The sequence below is a fragment of the Oculina patagonica genome, chromosome 12, assembly GCF_052425735.1.
Source record: "Oculina patagonica isolate OP01 chromosome 12, crgOcupat, whole genome shotgun sequence".
NCBI lineage: Eukaryota > Metazoa > Cnidaria > Anthozoa > Scleractinia > Oculinidae > Oculina > Oculina patagonica.
In genome coordinates this window covers 27,435,665-27,455,703 of record NC_135769.1, presented here as the reverse complement: position 1 = coordinate 27,455,703, position 20,039 = coordinate 27,435,665, and the positions used below count along the sequence as shown (strand labels likewise).

The following is a 20,039-nucleotide window of genomic DNA, read 5'->3' as shown; positions in this document are numbered from 1 at the left end:
GGCAATTTCGCTAATTCGTCTGCAGGACATTCTGTTATTGCATGGGACTAGCAGTACTTGTGCAACGACTACAGATGAATTAAAGAGATAGTACGCACCGGGTGCTTCAAAGTGGAAGTTCACTCCTGTCACACTTGTAAAGTGAGGATCACCAAAGTTTATAGCCACTCCCGGCTCGGTGGAATTCAGTATAGATGCTTCTTCTGCAATGGAACAGTCTGCACCCGTCCAACCAGTCGTACACTTGCTGCATGGTAATCGTAAAATGGTATTCTTGTCATCAGACGAGATGGTAACGTTGCCATTCCAGTGTGGCTTGCACTCACATGTACCATTGATAACACTGCAAACGCCATGTCCGTTACACGTTCTCCTCAGCCCACCTGGGCACAGGTTTGAACAGTCCGTTCCCCAGTAGCTTTGCTCACACTTGCAAGAGACACCGTCCGTTGCGTTCACGTCTGGGATGGAATAACCAAAGACGCATCGTGTGGTACAACGTGAACCTATCCAGTATGGAAATCGCTGGTCGACAAAGTGACGACAAAGTTCTTTTGCTGGCCACTCGTTTAGTTTGAGAGCACTCTGGCAATAATCGGCGAATGTAATGACCGCATACACAGCAGAGTGTAACTTCAGCGACACCGAGATGTCATGGAGGCAGACTTTGTAGTAAAACTGTGCGACTTGAAGACCAAGACCTTTGCATCTGGTGTATAACGGTCCGCTTAGAATAAGACTAAAACAGAACGACTCTGCTTTCTGCCGTAGACTTATGTCAACAAACACAGTTTCTTTAGGTTTTAAGCGAGGGATATCAGCGTCCGAGAACGACCAGCGAGGCTCGTGAAACTTGATCATAAACAGGTCACTTTTCCCAAGTAGGTCACGGATGACCCTTCCTTCTACCTGGTTGAGTTTCCAAAGGTGTAACAGATCTGGGTAAGTGTCAACTTGCACATTCAATCTCCAGTTAACTTTCACTAGGTCTGGGTTCGTTCGCCTTTTCCAGATACGCAGCTCGTCGATTTCACCGACAAAGCTTGATTTGGGAAGCAAACTGTCTGAGCCAGGAGATGGCTGCCACTGTCCTAGCGCCAATACTCCACCATTTGTAAAAACGTCACTATCCAGCCTGAATACACGAACTCTAACGTCTCCAGAAGAACTGAAGAAATAGAAGTGAAGGATCCCAACTAGTTGTTTAAATACAATGGTGATCTGATTCCACTGGTTGATTTCTAGTCTAAATCCAGTCTGGAAAACAGTCCCTTTGTAGATGACTGCCAACGTCACGTTGTCAACCACAGCAAAAATGCTTTGGCTTAAATAGGAAAGGATGACACCTCCTGGTTGCTGAGCTTTTATTAGCAGTTCAATTGTCAAGACATCTACAGAAGGAAAGTACATGGGGCCCGAGCGAACAGAATGATCCCTGAAGAATAAGTTGAATCCGGCACCAGAAGGTCTGCGGTGCTCAAAGTACTGCAAGTACTTGTAGATGAACAATGTCTCTGTCTTATTAACTACTGAAATGCTCTTCAGGGAAGTGATGTACGATTCAAGACTGTTCGAGCCGTTAAAGGAGTGATCTATGCACGAACCAAGTAGACCCGTCGAGTTCTGGCAGTAGATAGCCGGCACATGAATTGTCACTGTAAGGCTATGCCCCACAGTCAGCACAAACTTGATTCCGTTTGGACCGTAAATATGGAATGTCACTGTGGAAATGCGCACCATGATAAAATCGGCGGATAGTTGGGTTCTGTGGTCAACTTGAACAAACTTGCCATTTAGCCAAACCAGAGGAAAGACGGAGACTGTCCTTGAAAACGTTGTTATTGGTGCACGAATGACAATGTGATTTCCACCGAGGCCAAACGAGAAGCCCGTTGTGCAAAGGGAGGTATAAGCAGCATCGGTTACACATGGCGCCTGTCGAAGCTGGATGACGAAATTGTAAAGAGTGGACCGCAACAGATAGAATTCACCAACCACTCTGTAGGTAAAGCTTACACCAAAGAATGTTGTAAAGTAACCATAGCCTCCAACGGATGCAAACACCACAGTTCTCGATGTTACACTGGTGACAAGCTTGACAGCAAATTGACAGTTTGTTCCATTCCATCCTGGACTGCAACTGGTACAATTTCCATCACCATTCCAATTCACATCACATTTGCATTGTCCCGTGGCTCTATCGCACCAGCCGTGTCCTCCACATGTATTTAATAGTCCGCCAGGACATATCTGTGAACAGTCCTTGCCCCAGTAGCCTTTCATGCAGACGCACAGATTGCGATCTCTGGGGTCGGCGGCACCAAAGACGCATTTCACGTCGCACTTGTCTCCAATCCATAACGGGAAGAGAGCTCCCGGGAACTTGTTGCAAAGTGACTGAGCTGGCCAGGTGCTTGAGTTGAGCACAGCTTGGCAATGATCAGAGAATGTTACGACGGCTGTCATGGCTGAGCGGATGTAACCGGTGGTTGCTACGTCTTTCAAGCAAACAAGATAATGGAATTCTAACTCAGCCTCCAAGCGAAGGTGGCATTGATCGTAAAGTGTGCTCTTGTAGAAGAGTTCGTAGCAGAATGACTTTGCTTTCTCCTCTAGCGTCTTGTTGGGGAAGTGCATCTCAAACGGTTTATCGGATGATGTTAAATTCGTCTTAACATCTGCATCAGAAAATACCCATGTAGGCTGTTGCCATGGAGATCTGGGCAGATAGATGTTCTCGTCAGTTACTAAGTTTACAATGACATCACTTTCACCTTCGTTGATTTTCCAGAGCCCGGTGACATCAGGATGGGTGGGTACAACATTCATGCGCCAGTTTTGCAGTATAAGAGCTGGATTAAATGCTCGCTTCCAGACACGGATCTCGTCAATGATGCCAACAAATGATGTAACTGTATAGGTCTTATTGTCTCCAGGCGACATCTCCCATTGACCTAGTGACAGAATACCGCCAGATATGAATGGATTAGAAGATAGAACGTACCATCTTCGCTGTACTTTTCCTTGGAAGTCAAAGTGGTAAAACTCTAAAACCTGTGTCTTGTGATGCCAAACAAGTGATATGTGACTCCACTGGTTAATAGTCACACTGACACCTGTATCAATAGTCATCTTTCCAAAGTGAATCGTGATGGAATGTTCAATTGTTATTGCAAATGTTTGCAGGACTGCATAGGAGAAAACTGTTCCACCAAGTTGGTACGGCTTAAGGAGGATTTCTACTGTTATATCCACATTGGCAATAAACGTTTTCTTTAGTGGTTTGGACGAAGCCCCCGTTTGGTTAAAGACAAGGGCGTAAATACCACCGGATGGTAGATGTGTCTCTTGGTAGTGCTCATACTTCAAAACAATCAGGCTGTCTTTTTGGAGCACAGCAGCATGGCTTCCGACTTCTACATTTAAGTCGGACTGGGTGGTGTTTGCTGGAATGATACTCGCGTTGGAACTAACTTTAAGGTCGTTGTTCGGATCATTGTCGCATGACCCAAGTAATCCCGTCGAGTTATGACAATACAGCGACTTGACGTCTACTTTGAAGCTCAAGTACCGTCCATCAATCCGAATGCGTATGGCAAAATTGTCCTTCCAAGCGATTTGATAGTGTCCACGCCCTTCGTACCTGAGTTGGACCCCAAGTTGCAGGGACCCAAGATCGGTGACCAGTCCTGACAGAAGAACGAGGTTTCCGTTGACCCAAATAACTGGGGGTCCACCGGTAGTATACGGAGCGTGAAACGATACCACGGTTGAAGAAACCCGTATTCCAATTGCATTGACACAAACCGACTGTTGTCTGCAGGGAACGTGACGCACTTGCACTTGGAATGACATTTGAGGTAGATTTATCAGGTAGTATTCACCCACAACCACAAGGGTAAAGCTGTAGCCGTCAAAGGTAACGTAATGGCCTCCAGTCGATGATATTGCAATGGAAAGATGAAGCCAGTTCAGTGAAACAAGGGCAAGGGAACAGTCGGACCCAGTCCATCCTGAGGAGCAAGTTGCGCAGTCCAGTGTTCCTTTGTAATTGGCGTTACACTCGCACCTCCCCGTGACTCTGTCACACACTCCGTTGTTGTTACACGGTGTCGCAGCTCCTCCAGGGCATGGGCTTTCACACTCCGAACCCCAGTAGCCATGGTAACATACGCATGTGTCAGAGTCCAGCTTCTTACCAAATACACATTTCCTGTCGCAACGCTCTCCAAACCAGATGGGGAAATTTCTTCCAGGAAATTCGTTACAAAGTGGCTTGGCTGGCCAGACCGTTAGGTTATTGACTGCCTGGCAGTAGTCAGCATACGCTATGATGACTTCCATAGACATGTACAAAGACTCGAAGCTTGCGATTCTTTGGAGACAGGATCTGAAGTAGAATGTGGATACGCCTGGTCCCAAAGAGCCACAGTTCGAATACAGTGGGCCCATAAGCAATGTTCTGTTGCAGAAAAGTTCAGCTTCAAGTTGTAATGTTTTGTTCTTAAAGGGAAAAGCTTGCTCTCGATCGTAGAATGGCATTTGCAATACTACATCTGAATACTTCCACTCTGGCTTTCCTCCATGGTTTAAAAGGAAGCTCGAGTTTCATACCAGTTACTTTATCCACAGCGACAATTCCTTCACCTTCGTTGAACTTCCACGAGTGCGCGAGATCTTGGGTTTCTACGCTCACTGATCTGTTCCAAGTCTGAAGGATGAAAGCAGGATGGAAATAGCGAGTCCATATGCGCACTTCGTCTATAAATCCAGCAAAGAAGTCCACAGGCTGAATTCCGGACCCATCAAGAGATGGCATCCAACCGGCTAACGCGATGATTCCTCCAGGAGCAAAGATGTCGAACCCAATGTTGATGTCAAGGCGGTGTAACTGGCCCCCGGACGAGAAGTAGTAGAAGTGTAAGACCGTCGTGGATTTTTGGAACACAAGGCTAATCTGGTTCCATTTATTAAGCTCTGCAGCGATATTTGTTTGGTACACGTTGTCACCATAGTAGATAGTAAACTTTCCTCCTTTGTTAGTCACAAAGAATGTTTTGCTTGTGGTATAGGATATGATGACTCCGTATCGGACTGTTTTGAACATGATTTTAACAGTTATGTCCGTGAAAGAGAATGCCTTGTATATAAAGCCTAGAGACTACTGTAGTGTGGTCAAAGTATAGTGCGTATCCAGCATTTGCATCGCGATATTCTACGACGTCTTTATACGTGTACTCGAACAAACTGTGGCAATCTTTGACCTTGAGCTTGGTGATAATAAGGGATTTTATAACATCTTGTGTTTTGTTCTTGGTATCCGACGCGTTCTTTCCAAATGACGAGTCCTCTGTTTGACGGAAATTGTTTTGTTGGTTTGCGCTTACGTTGAATGTAAAGCTTCCTTCTGAACAGTTTTTAGTCGGATGATAGGACACGAGCGATTCTAGCAATCCCTGATTACAAGAGCCTAGAAGGCCAATGGAAGACTTGCACACCAACCCTGACGCGCTTGCACTTAGGCTCAGGTACCGTCCTGTCACGCGTATCTTCAGGTACAGTCCTGCATATTTCACCTCCCAAAAGTAAGCTGTGATTTTGTTGACTTCAAACCCGTAGGTTAGCAGAGAGATTCTATACAAATCAATATCGATGACTTTTCCGTTTAACCAGACGATCAGATTTCCACCAGATGTGTATGGCCCATGTAAAACAACTTTGTGTGAAGAGATTTTTAACGCGATGGAATTAATGCAAGATAGCTGTTGGAAGCATGATACCAGGCGAATTTGCACAACAACGGACAGATGGATGGAGTAAATAAGATAATATTCCCCTGTGACATAAAGGCTGTAGCTGACTCCACTGAGTGATGTAAACTGTCCGCCAAGCGAGACTACGCCAACTCCAACTAAAACACTGCCGGACGGCCACCGAGTGATTGCTGTTGAACAGTCCGTCCCAGCCCAGCCAGGAGCACAAGCTGTACAGTTTTCATTTCCTTGCCAGTTAAGCTCACAAGAACACTTTCCAGTTAACGACATCGCAGATTCCATGATTGTTACACGCTCGTCCTTTCCCTCCTGGGCAAATGCCAGAGCAGTTTTTGCCATAGAACCCTGGATCGCAAACACAGACTTCGCTTTCATTTGAAGCTTGACCAAAAATGCAAGGTGTTGTACAGTTCTTGCCAATCCAGTTAGGGAAACGCTTGCCAGGAAATTTGTTGCACAAAGGCTGAGCTGGCCAGTAAGGCAAACCAAGAGTCTTCTGGCAGTAATCGGCAACTGTTATCACGGCGTCGATAGATTGAACCGTTAATCCCGTGTCTACCACTGCTTCTATGCAGGCGCGGAAATAAAACTCTAGTGTGACATTGCCCAACCCCTTGCAAGCAGTATAAATTGGTCCCTTATATATGAATTCGAAGCATACGTTGGAAGCAATGCCTTGCAAAGTCACATTGTTCTCATTCGGGTTCACTGCAACAACGGAGGCGATGGGTGCATCGGAGAAGACCCACTGGGGCTTTCCCAAAGGATATTTTGGGAAGGACAAGGTTACACCGGAAACTAGGTCTTTAACAATGGTATTTTCACCCTCGTTGAATTTCCACAAATTCGTTAGGGATGGAGCATTTGGCTGAATATTCGCTTTCCAACTTTGTTGAACTAATGCATAATCAAATGGTCTTTCCCACACGCAGATCTCATCAATTTGTCCGAAGAAGACATTGGTTGGCTGCACGCTAATCGTTCCAGAGGCGGGTTGCCACATGCCTATAGCAAATGTTCCTTCAGCTATGAAAGGATCGACGGTAAAATTGAACTTTCGCACTTGTACAAGTCCAGATGAAAATGTCACAAACACAAAAAGCTCCAGCTTAGCACGGACAAATACAACGGAGATTTGATTCCACACATCTGCTTCAGTGGCAATGCCAGTGTCAAAGACATCCAGTCCGATAACAACTTTCACTGTAACGTGGTTGCTGATGTAAAACGTTACATTGGATGTGTAAGAGATCAGAGTACCTCCACATATCCGAGGATCACATGACTTTACTAGGAGCTGGAAGGTTAGCGTTTGACTCACAAACACGTTCAACAACCTTCTTAGTGACGACAGCCGTGAAACGGTAGTAGAGACTGTACACACCACCGTACACAACTCGAGTTTCTTTGCGGATTTCCTCATCGATGACAATTGCAGATCGGCTTGGGCCTTTTCTTTGAACGGACAACTTCGTTGATACAAATTCATTAACGTTACCATCAGAACCATTTGATCCTCCAACCTCTTGTAAAACAGTCGTTGGCCGACCGCCTGGGAAAATGGAGCTACCATTTCCTTGGGTCTCGTTTTGCCCTGGTTGTAGTTTAGCACAGGAGCCGCACAGCCCATCGACAATCTGACAGAAGCTAGTAGATACAGTTGACTCCACGCTTATGTATCGATCTGTAAAGACTGTTCGTATAGACAAATAGTGTGAAATAACAATCATGTAAGCGGAGTTCGATACAGGTTGAATGGTAACATTATTTTTCAGCATGTCGTTGGTGGGCTCTCCGCCAGCAGTAGTTGCTTCTTCGTTTACATACACAACTGGCAATGAACCACTTTCGTAGGCCGCGTGGACACTTATGGACAAATCGTTGAATCTCACAGCGAAAGCATTAAGACATACAGAGCTCATCTCGCATGGTACTTGCCTGACTTGCGCTTGAAGGATCGAAGAGTTTATCATCACGAATTCTCCCAGTGTCGTGAAAGTAAAAAGTGAGCCGTCAAAGCCGGTGACATAACCTCCTTCCGAAATAGAGCAGACTTTCACCGTTTGATTTGCAACGGTTGGATCTGTTGTTGATACCGCAACAGAGCACGACTGGCCTATCCATCCAGGTGTGCATTGAGAGCAGTTTTTATTTCCTTGCCAGTTTGGATGACATTTGCATTCACCGGTTTCGATATCACACTGTCCATTGCCAAAACATGGGTTAGTAGCTCCACCTGGGCACACATTAGAACAGTTTACTCCCCAGTACCCACGGTCACATTGGCACATTCCATTGGAGTAACGTCCAACGATACACTTAGTTGTGCAGTTTACTCCAACCCAGTCATTGTAACGTCCTCCTGGGAGAACATTACAAAGTCCTTCTCCTGGAAGTGTTGACAGGTTTAGGGCGGCTTGGCACTCCTTTCCAAAGGCGGCTGCTGTCGTAAGAGCTGCGTCGGGCGTTCTTGACGAAGACACTTCTGAAATGCAAGCCTCGTAGTAGAACTCTGATCCTCCTGTCGCGTTGGAACATTCATTGTATAGAGGACCTTTCAGGAAAATATCTGAACATAGTTCTTGGGTGGCGTTGTCAGTTTCGACTTCGGAAGAATCTGGTGTGATGAAAACGTTGGCTTCTTTAATCGCATCGGAAGGATACCAATCTGGACCTCTCCAGGGAGGAGTGGGAAGATTAAAATCTAAAGAACCTACTGTCGGTCGGCAAATAAAGCCACTTCCTTCATTGAACTTCCATAAGAGTGCAATCCCTGGTGTTCCTGTTTGCAGATTGCTGTTCCAAGTTTCCTGTATCGTGACAGAATCGAATCGCTTGTTCCAGAAGCTCAGCTCGTCCATCCAGCCCACAAAGCCAGGCAGAGAGAGGGACACTCTGGTAACCTGCCAAAGAGCAATGCCTAATGTACCACCTTCGGCAAATATTCCTACGCCAACGAAGAAGACTCTTGTTTGGATGACGCCTATAGAGTTAATAAGGTAAAACTGAACAAGACCTGAGCTTCGTCTGTAGACAAACGATATGTGATTCCAAAGTTCTGTTTCAAGTACAAGCTGAGTGTCAATGATAGTGCTTCCAAAGTAAATCATGATCGTTTTGTTCACAGCTATTGCAAAAGTTTCACTGAGTGCGTAAGAAATAATAGTTCCGCCGTAGACACGTGGATCCTTTGCCTTGACAAAGAACTGGATAGTGATGTAATTACCAACAAAAACGTTTACTAGAGGTGCAGTAATGATTGATGTGCCATTGAAGTAAAGACAGCTTCCTCCTACGCTACCCGATTGTGATTCGCCCGCGATGTTCAGTATGGGTCCAAAAGAGCTTTCGTTTTGTGGGACAGCCCAAGATGTTACGTAGGAGACCAAGCTTTCTTGGGTGACAGTTGATATGTCATGCGTATCTAATATTCCTCCCGCTGAGCAGTTTGAGGGTAGAACACTTGATCCAGGGTCGCGACACCTTCCAAGGAGGCCACAAGCTTCTTGGCACAGCCTTCTGTTCATGGTTATGGAGACATCGAAGTGTATCGTCAGAGAATTGATAACAAAATTGAAGCCTTCTGGACCAGTTACCGCATAACTGTTAAGGGACGTCCGTTGAAACAAAAATCCTGAAATTCCAAGTGAAACTGTGCTCTTGTAGCTGATGGGAACACCATTTAGGGTAACCAAAACCTGGCCTGAAATTCCGATACTGCTGTGGATAGCTATCACGTTCTGTTGTACACGTACTAATACACATCTTACACGTACGTAACTTCCGATTTGAACTTGCCTAAACTGGATGCTGAGTCCATAGCGAACCAAAGCCAACACCTTGAACTCACCAGCTACGTTTACATTAATCTTGACACCATCTAAAGTCACGTAATAACCAGTCCCAAAGACCGAAGTTATTGGGAGTTCTTCAGTAGGTGCAACAACAGCAACCGAACAATCTTTGCCATCAAAACCAGGAGTGCACTGGCTGCAGTCAAGTGCTCCTCGCCATCTTCTCCTACAGCGGCATCTTCCGCTACGAATTAAGCAACGTCCATGCCCACTACATACATCCACAGGTCCACCAGGGCAAACACCGTCACACAGCTGTCCCCAGAAGCCTCGGTCACATTTGCAACTTCCGTCAAGGCCCGGCGGCTGATATCCGTAGGGACAAGGAACATCGCAGTTCACGCCTATCCAGTTCATGAGTCTTGAATTTTGGAACACTTCATCCCTGCACATCTGTTTTGCTGGCCAAACAGTTAGGTTAGCTTGCACTTGACACGTGTCTGCAAAGGCCACCACGACATTTATTCCGAGGGACACCTGGCCACTTGAAGCAATTACTCGTAAACACGCTCTAACATAGAAAGCTACCGTTCCTCCACCAAGCCCGCCGCAGGTAATACCAAGAGGTGATCTGTTGATGTTTTCGTAGCACCACGCCTCTGCTTTGACTCTGAAGTCGTTCGTTTTGAAGGTTATTTCGGTGGTGATAGGTAGAATTTTAACATTCGCGTAACTGAAGATCCATTTAGGCGCCCTGCGAACGGATGGAATGTACAGGTGGACTCCACTCACCAAATCGTGGATGATTTTACCCTGGCCTTCATTAAACTTCCACAAGATGGCAATGTGAGGAGCGCTGGGAAGCACGTTTACCCTCCAACTTGTCTTGACATCTTGCAGACTAAATTCACGGTTCCACAAGCGAACTTCATCGATCAACCCAACAAAACCTGGTAGTTCATCGCTTTCCTCTTGAGCCGGTATCCATTGTCCAATAGAAATAATACTTCCTTTCTTAAATGCGCCAGGAATGATAGTTCGTGTGGCTTGGCGAACAATACCAATGGAATTAGTATGGTAAAAATATATTGTGCCTGTGCGTTTATAGTAAACGAAGGTAACCTGGTTCCAAGCTTCAATCTCTGGATAAAGTCGAGTGTCCCAGTATATTGGTTTCACATTTCCAAAACATATCTCGAAAGGACCCATCAATAAATATTGTTATTCTTATTAAGTAGGGGTAGAAGGGTAATGGTATTTCTATTGAGAAGAGGACACCAGAAGATCGTCCAGAAGGCATCTTAAAGAGGAGATCTCCTGTAATGGCAGAAGCATTTAAGACATCAGGCATCAGATCAGTACACACGCCAACCCGTTTGAACTTAAGGGCGTATTCACCACCAGTTACCACTCTTTCTTCTTTGTAAGATCCATAGTTGTAGACGAACAGGCTCTCTTCTTTCGAAACTCGCCATGTTTCTTCCAGAGAATCACCACCTGTCACATTAAAGTCGTTGTCTCTATTTCCGTCGCAGTTTCCGCACAGTGCGTTTGTACCGTTACACAGTGATTGTTTAACATTACCGGCGATAACGAGTCCTCTTCCTACAACACGTAGTTGAAACTTAAGATCTTTCACTACACTGCTTAGAACGTATGTAGTTAAAGAGGTCTGCTCTAAGAAGATTTCACTGGCAACTTCATGATTTGTTGATCTGAATTCTGCTACACTTCCATTTACCCAAACAACAGGCCGCTCGGTCTCTTCAAATGGTGCGTGAAATACTAGTTCCCATCCTGAGGTGGAGGAGAACGCTACTGCATTTATGCAGCGTGAGTTTCCATTGTGACATGAAACTTGTCTTAGCTGGCCATTGAAAAGGGCACTTCTCACAAACCAAAATTCGCCAACTCCAAAAAAGTTGAAGTGAGCACTGTCGAAGTTGGTAAAATGTCCTCCGATAAAAGCTGAACATGTCGGCAACTGCGACACTGCTACAGCTACAGCGCAATCAGATCCTGTCCAACCAGGAGTGCATTTACTACAGTCGCTGTTTCCTCGCCAGTTCAAATCACATTCGCAGGTTCCTGTTCGAACGTCACAGCTACCATGGTCGTTACAAGGATTATTTCCGCCTCCTGGGCACTCACTGGCACAGTCCTTGCCCCAGTATCCTCGATTACATACACACAAGCTAGCATTATTTCTGTCGGCATTTCCGAAGACACACTTTGTGGAACAGTCGGGGCCAATCCATCCCTGAGGAACGATCTTAGGGAACTGTTGACACAGACGTTGAGCTGGCCACAAGGGAAGATGAAGAACAGACTGACAGTAGTCGGCATAGGCAGACAATGCAATGTAGGCGGTGTCCAAGGAACCAGAGGAATGAATATCGGAAAGGCACGCCTTGTAGTAAAACTGCGGAACGGCCGTATTCAGAAGCTGTCCACACTGAGTTTGTAATTGGATGTCGTAAATAATTTTGAAACACAGTTCATCAGCTAGCGATCCAAAGGTGGTATTGGTGAACTGCACATTTACACTAACAACTTCGGATGGAAACACATCACGGACGTAGGAGAACTGCCACACCGGTCGACGGCTGATCACTTTGGGAAGGAAAATGTCCGAGGAGCTGGATATGCGATTGCTAACCACTCTGCCTAATCCCTCGTCAAAATGCCACAGGGCACTAAGCGTCGGTAATTCTGCTGTGATAACCACAAGGAAACTCTGGCGAACCAGAATGGTGTCCAGTGCAAAGGTCCAGATACGTACTTCGTCTATGCTTCCAAAAAATGGCTGCAGTGGTACACCGGTGATGTGTTCTCGTGTTATGTGCCACTGTCCAAGCCATAAAGTACCACCCGAGGTAAACAAGTCTGGTCCGATGTAGGTCTGTTTGGTAAACAGGTCACCTTGGGCATCCAGCTGGTAGTAGGCTAGGACTCCTGAAAGAAAACAGTAAAGAACGTTGTGTGTAACAGTAGATGCGACATTTTTCCTGGGCAAAAATGGTATAGCTATTGAGAGTTTAAGGTAAAATTTCGTTATTATTTAAACTAGTTATCAAAATTTTTCTCGTTATATTTTATCTTATTCGGTGTACTACCGAACCGCAAATGGCTTATATTGCTACAATAAAGCAACCAGAAACTGTAGCACATGTATGGTTTGAAAAAATTAAGAACAAATGAAATTGGACAGACAAAGATACCGAAAATTCCGGTTATACCCCCCCCCCCTTTTAAGCTCCCCTGGTTATAGGCCCATCTAATGGAGACAGAAGATCTCCGGTTATGAGCCCTCCCCCGAGATATAGCCCCCCTCCACTGGTGATTGTAACAACGGGGCTAATTTGTTTAACAACACTTTTCGGTTTAAAACGTATTTTCATCACACTACCGTGGCTTGTTTCCAAACTTGCATTAAAACAACATTTAAATTAAGGACACCCAAATATGATCCAGGTTAGTATATAAGCCCATTAAGACCGCAAACGAACTTGTATAAGTCCAGGGCATATGAACAAAAGTAATGGTATATTTAACTAAGTCACTCTTACCTGTAGAAGAACTGTATGCAACAGACACTTGTACCCAGGTTCCAATAGGCAGTGTGACTCCCATGTCGTACACAGTTCCACCGACATAGACTTTAATACTGACATCGTTTACAATGGCAAAGGTAAAACCTTTCGCATAAGATATTATCGTACCTCCAGAAGCATGGACTTTGACAAACAGCTGAAGAGTAAAGTCTTTGCCCTTTGACGAAAGCGGTGTTAAGAGGGCCACTTGAAGCAACAGTGCCATTAAAAGTTAACGCGTATCCATTCGCAGTAATTTCTTGTTGTTCTTTGTAGTTAGTGAATCCGAATACAAACAGCGAGTCAGCAATAGGCACTCGCCACTGGGAGCTAATGATGTCGATTATTGTACGCTGTGAAATGTTGTGTCCCCAGTACACTGCACCTGTGCTGTTTGTAAAGTCGTTTCCGATGTTTGAGTCGCACGAGGAACAAAGTCCAGAAGCAAAAGTACACGGTTGGGCAGTGGAAGTTATCTCGAGTGAAAAAAACCAGTCTGGCTCTGGCCGGTATAGAGGGTATGGAGGGTAAGGCGGGTATGGGGGTATGGCGGGTATGCGGGTAGGCGGCGGGTTGCGGGTTCGGGGTGGATTACCAGCCGAATTATTTTAAATAATAATTATTATTATTCAATTTCCAAGACTTCTAATGATGATTTCATACGTCTGTGGTGATACTCTACGGAAACTGAAGTTATTGTCCAGAGTTATTGATGTAGCGTCTGTCAGTCTACGGTTGAACCAGACTAGTGGCGTTCCACTCCCGTTGTAAGGAGCCCTTATTGTGAGCTCTGTTGAACCAGTTTTTATTGCCACTGCTGAAATGCAAAACGAGCCATTCATGCAAGGGATTTGTCGGACCTGCGCTGTAAACTGATCGGTTTTCATCAAGTAAAATTCTCCATATGTTCCAAAATTGTAACTGGCGCCATCAAAGGTTGTGTAATGTCCTGTTCCAAATGCTTGGCATGTGAAGTTGTCCGGATTGCTTTCATTTCCTCCGAGTGCTACGGAACAATCAGATCCAATCCAACCTGGAGTACATACGCTGCAGTCATGAGTAATGTTTGCTGTTACTGGGCAGTTGCATTTTCCGGTGTTATTATTACAGGGTGATTGGGCGTTGCATGGTACGTGGTAACCCCCTGGGCATTCTCCTGAACAGTTTACACCATAGAACCCTTTCATACAGACACAACTGTCAATACTGGTGTTTCCTGGAAGGCCAAATAGGCAGCGTTTGGCGCAGTTTAGCCCGTACCACTCTGGGAAGTTAACAACAGATACATGGTTACACAGGCTCTGTGCATACCACGAAGAGTGCTCTGCAAACAGTTGATAGAAATCCGACAGAGCCATCAACGGCCAGTAAGCATTATTGTAATGGCTGCTTCTGGTGACAGATGTCACGCATGACATGTGGTAAAACCAGAGTGTTGCAGTGTTCAGCATGGTGTACTGCGATGACAACGAGGAGCCAAAAATTAGGTCATAGCATGTCTGCTCTACACTCATCCACGTGCTGCCGAATCTGAAGCTGTATGTAGTGACAATGTCAGCTGAAAACTGTGGAATGTCAACCGTCGAGTAGACCCACATAGGTCCTTGCCAGATACCCGATTGAAATGTTATGTGAGCGCTGGACACACAGTCATAGGCTACTGTACCATCACCTTCATTGAACTTCCATAGACTTGCAAGGTTTTGAATCCGTGGGGTGCAGCCTAGGTTACTTCTCCAGTTAGCCGAAATGGTGAACGGGTCGAGCTTTTGGTTCCAAATTCGCACTTCGTCAATTTGTCCGATGAATCCCTCCTTGAGTGGTATTTTTAAGTCCACCCGGCGCTGGCTGGCAGTACCCTAAGGCAAGAATTCCTCCCGGTTGAAACACGTTCAAACTGCTTGTAATGGGAAAGTTTCGACTGTGTGCCAGTCCGGTGTCATCTCTGTGGTAGAATTGGAGAATGCGTGTTCTCACTGACCACACCAGAGCAATATGATTCCATTTATGTTGTTGAATCACCGCTAAGGTGTCTAAAATGGTGTCTTCATAGCGTAGTTTGATCTTACCAGAGTCAAGAACTACAGCAAACATCTTTGTGCTCGTGTAGGAGAGAAGCGTCCCGTTTTCACTCTCAGCGCGAACCATGAATTCGATAGTGATGTCCGAAGATGTGAAGCTGTAGATTTCGCCAGTGTGGGCGCCTGAGTTGTTGAAATACAGCGCATAGCCTCCACCGTAAAGCTGTCGTTTTTCGTGGTAGTTGTTGGCGACATAGACGAACAAACTGTCTTCCTCTTTCACTTTCCAGGACTCTCCGTAGACTTCGTGTATGTATGATTGTGAAGCATTTACTGCTGTAACTAGTTCACCGCCTCTGCTAGATAAATCGTCATACGAGTTAAAGTTACAGTTACCCCAAAGTCCCTGGCTCGTCTGACAGTATGTTTGATTGTCAACACGCAAGTGGATATCAAGATACCGGTCGTACAAGCGGATTATCAGCTGGACACCATAGGTCGTGGATAGCACAAACTGTAACCGGGATGTTCGCTTGAACGTAAATTTCTGATTTGCTGGGCCAAAGTCGAACTCAAGAGAATACGTTCTCTTTCCATTCGCAAACACAACAGGTTCTTCCCGATTAGAAAACCTTGAATGAACCAATAATGTGTACTGAGCGATCCTCACTGCCACGGCGTTAATGCACGAGCTTGATGAAAAACACGTCACCATCCGAGCTTGGATCTCAAATGACTGAGACAGCATCAGGTAGTATTCGCCATTTCCCAGGAATTTGTACCCAGTCCCATCAAGTGTGATGAAGTAGCCATGTCCAAATGCTGCCGCGGTGTGGTTGTTTGGACTTTGCACGACGATTGAACAATCCAGGCCATACCAACCTGGCGAACAAGTCGTGCAGTTAATGTCTCCGCGCCAGTTAGGGTCGCATGAACACATCCCCGTGGTCTTATTGCAATGACCGTGGTTGGAACATGGCGTCTCTGGCCCACCGGGACAGTCATGCTGGCATGCTAGGCCCCAGTATCCATCACGGCATGAACACGTGTAGGTTTCACTTGATACCTAAAACGGAAATATGGTTTAAATTGTTAGGTGCCTATGGTATTTGTATCTCCCTTTATGCAGGGTAAAGCTTTTAAAGTTTTAGAGAACAGGGAGTCAGTAACGCCATCTCGTCTGGCAGCAGAGTAAAAACGCTTTATGTGGTAGGTGTTACGTCTCAGCCAATTCACATTCCTTTCTATCATGTTTTGATCAAAAACGAAATTATAAATTTTTAATTTATTTTCTTGGGAGGGGGCAGTTTGTGAAATTTGTTTTGGGGGGGACGAGGGAAAATCATGTTACGATAAAAGTTTTAAAGATAGATATTTATATTAATAAGTAACAATTAATTTTGGAGTGCCTGTCAGGAAGCTTGTAGCTAAGAGTAACTTCTACATTAATAAAAGTATTAAACTATTGCATCACTTGATCACGTAATATTCCAAGTTCAGCTGTAATTAGTCAATTTGTTTTATTATCACTTTGACACGAACTGCCTTTTTTATCATCGAAATTACAAAAAGCTTCACAACACAAACACAACAGACTTAAACTTACATTGTTCACGGGAGCCGCACTGTCTGTACATCTCATAGAGTGAACCATAGACGAGTCTACTACTGCTGCATTTCTCTTGTTGGACACTGGGAATGCTACAATCCAAGCTACTGGATACGAGTCTTGCAATCTGCGAGAAGATTAAAAGGCCATTTAATATGCATAAACAGAGGGAAAGAAAAACAACACTCATACTATTGCTCACAATGAATTATTTATAATCGCTTGTGATAATTTCTTCAATCAGTAAAAAAAGCTGTGTTTAAGCCTTTATCAGCGTCAAATATACATTATTACGAATTGCGCTCTACATGTATTTTCTTTGTATCAGAGCAATGCCTTCGACCTTTTTATAACTTTTTCTTCAAAAGTTGAGAAGCAATGCTTGTTATCCCTAGGATATCCCTTTTAATAACTTTGAATCTGTCTTGTATAAGGCCATGGCTTATGTGATGAACAAACCTGACCATTAACGTAACCGTACCTTACTCTGAAAACCTTGTCATGTCTACCAGGTACAAACTTTTGAGGTTGCCCATAATCTTCGGTTGGTAATGGTATCAGGTTACTGGTAGTGTTGTCTGAGCCACTGATTTTACGAACAAATCCACTGAGTCCACCCGGGACAATATCTAGATACGGCCTCGAGAAGAAGTTACCTGGTCCTACACTCAGGTACACATTGTGAGGATTTCTGTTGTTGTAACCAAACCAGGCAAACACTTCCCCTTGAGCGTTACTGTATAGACAGTTTAGAATAGGTTCGACAGGGTGATTTCCCCAGTCCCCGTCAAGTTCGTCACGGTATTGAGCTTGCGCACTGACACAATCAATGTCGCACCTCTCTCCTACGTGTGCTTCATCGCATACCGCACAGGTGGGCAAACCCCAGCCAAACGCACAGCGGTCACAGCTTGTTCCATTCCAGTAGCCTAAATTTGAGTCATAATGGCACGTGCAAATGTCCTTGTTTTGTCCCGTTCCGTTGCCATGGACACAATAAACGTCGCAGCCAACTGCCCATCCAATATAGTTTGTTATGCACTTTTCGCATTCAGATCCAGTAAACTGAGGTAGACAACGCTCACACGAGCTCCCGTCAAAGCCATGGTTACACACGCACGATGGAATGTCACCCAGCAGTGTACAGGTCCCTCTGTCACTACACATCGGTTGACCAGGGCAGACAAGTTTGCTGCAGTCATCACCATCAAATCCTTGATTGCAGAGGCACACGGCCGTAGGAGGGGAGCCCTGCTGTACACAGGCGCCACGTCCACTGCAGTCTGGTTCTCCAGGGCAGTTTAATATTTCACAGTTGTCACCTTTCCATCCTGCATCACAGTTACAACCACTTGGTCCGCACGTTCCTCGTCCAGAGCACTCGATGTCACACGCCAGTCCGGAATAACATTGATCACATTGGCAAATAACGCTGTTTGGTGGATATTCGTTGCCATGTACACAAGGGAATTCACAGGCAGGACCCATGGTGTTGTTTGTACAGTTCACACAGATCGGCGGATCGACTCCTCCGTAGCACGTCCCAAGTGCATTACAATCTGGTACACCAAGGCAGTCAGGGACATTACAGCCTTCTCCTTTCCAACCATTGAAACAATCGCATTCCTGTGTAACAAGCAAACAAACGCCGTGATTACTGCAGTCGACCCGTTCACCTGGACAACCCACTGTTTCACACTTAGCCCCTCTCCACCCGCTGTCACAAACACACTTCCCCTGTTCACACCTGCCATGACCATTACATTCCGTCCCGCAGTCAACTCCAGTGTGACAGCTGCCACAATCACACGTATCTCCACTTGACGACTTTACAACAGTGCCGTTAATACAGCGTTGGTCGCAACCTTCTCCCATGAAACCCGAGTCACATGACACACAAATTGGAGGATCGTGTGCGAGTCCATCGCAGACGCCATGCCCATTACAATTTCCACCACCAGCACACTTAGGTATGTGGCAGCCTACACCAGACCAGCCGGGCCTGCAGTAGCATAAACCTAAAGCAGTTATACAAGAGCCATGACCAGAGCAGTCGGATCCCCAACCAGGACAACCTTTCGTGTCACAAGTGAGCCCTCGCCAACCTTCAAATCCACAGTCGCATGTATTATTTGTACAGTTGCCACGACCAGAACACTCCAGCTCGCACGTTACACCACTGTAACAATCATCACACTGGCAGACGAATAAACCGTCGCTTGTTTCCTGGGGAATGCCATGGTCACATTTGGTTTCACAAGCTCGACCCATCCACCCCTGATCACAAGAACAGAATGATTTGAATCCAAAGGTGTCACACGTTCCATGGCCACTGCACATTGGCGTACCGGGGCAAGCAGGCTCTTCACACCCCCGGCCGGCCCATCCTGGATTGCAGTCACATATCCGAGTAGCGCTGTTACAGGTACCACGACCTGAACAATCGAGATTGAACAAGCCAGGACATCCTTTCTTTTCACAGTATTGCCCACGCCAGCCTTCAAAGCCACAGTAGCAAGTTTCATTGACGCAAGTAGCATTGGGTCTTGATGAACAGAACACATCGCATTCTATTCCACTGAAGCACGGGTCACAGTCACAAACGGTTGGATCATCTTTGTTTTGAGTGCCGTTCACACAAGGCGTTTCACAAGCTATGCCTGCCCAGCCTTTCTGGCATTCACCACAGTAAGGAGGTTCGGCTGGTATGCATTGACCTCGGTTGTTGCAGTCTGGCTCACCAGGACAGTCTGTTTTCTCACAACCAATACCTGTGCCAAGAGAAAGCTCCAATCAGATACACAATAGCAAACATTATAATTATCCATTAATTACTGTTCTATTGAGCATGTAGATGAAATTTATTACAAGATATACAGGAAGCCAATCACTTTTGTAGAGTTCAACAACGCCAGGTCATATCACTTAGTAAAAAAAAAAAACATCATTGTTGCAATGTTGTAAAGAGCGGTTTTCAATTGGGTGTCGTAAAACCAAGACCAAAGTTATCACTCTAGCCAATCACAATCAGCACAGATAATTCAGTGATCCAATCAAAACCCAAGTAAATACATGTACCCAGTGCAAAGCGCGGGAAAAATTGTGCGAACGAGCAAAGACTTGTTTTGGTTTTACTTCTCATTGGATGACGAAGTGGTGCGAGTTTTCTAAACGCATCACTAAGCGAATAAGTCAATCGTATTGGTCAGTTTGATCACCTGGTAACGCCCCCAAAAGTTAGTTCTTAA

At 45.4% G+C, this 20,039-nt stretch overlaps 1 protein-coding gene across 1 annotated transcript in view; it reads right to left on the bottom strand.

The window, feature by feature from the left end:
- LOC144632860 (uncharacterized) overlaps positions 1-20,039 on the bottom strand; it is a 109,114-nt gene that overhangs the window by 2,034 nt on the left and 87,041 nt on the right. The window contains 12 exon segments of the mRNA XM_078491608.1: positions 1-4,578; positions 4,580-5,149; positions 5,151-6,035; positions 6,037-7,101; positions 7,103-10,733; positions 10,735-12,523; positions 13,138-13,342; positions 13,344-13,663; positions 13,805-14,993; positions 14,995-16,248; positions 16,789-16,918; positions 17,273-19,562. Of these exon segments, the coding sequence (XP_078347734.1) occupies positions 1-4,578; positions 4,580-5,149; positions 5,151-6,035; positions 6,037-7,101; positions 7,103-10,733; positions 10,735-12,523; positions 13,138-13,342; positions 13,344-13,663; positions 13,805-14,993; positions 14,995-16,248; positions 16,789-16,918; positions 17,273-19,562 (17,906 nt within the window).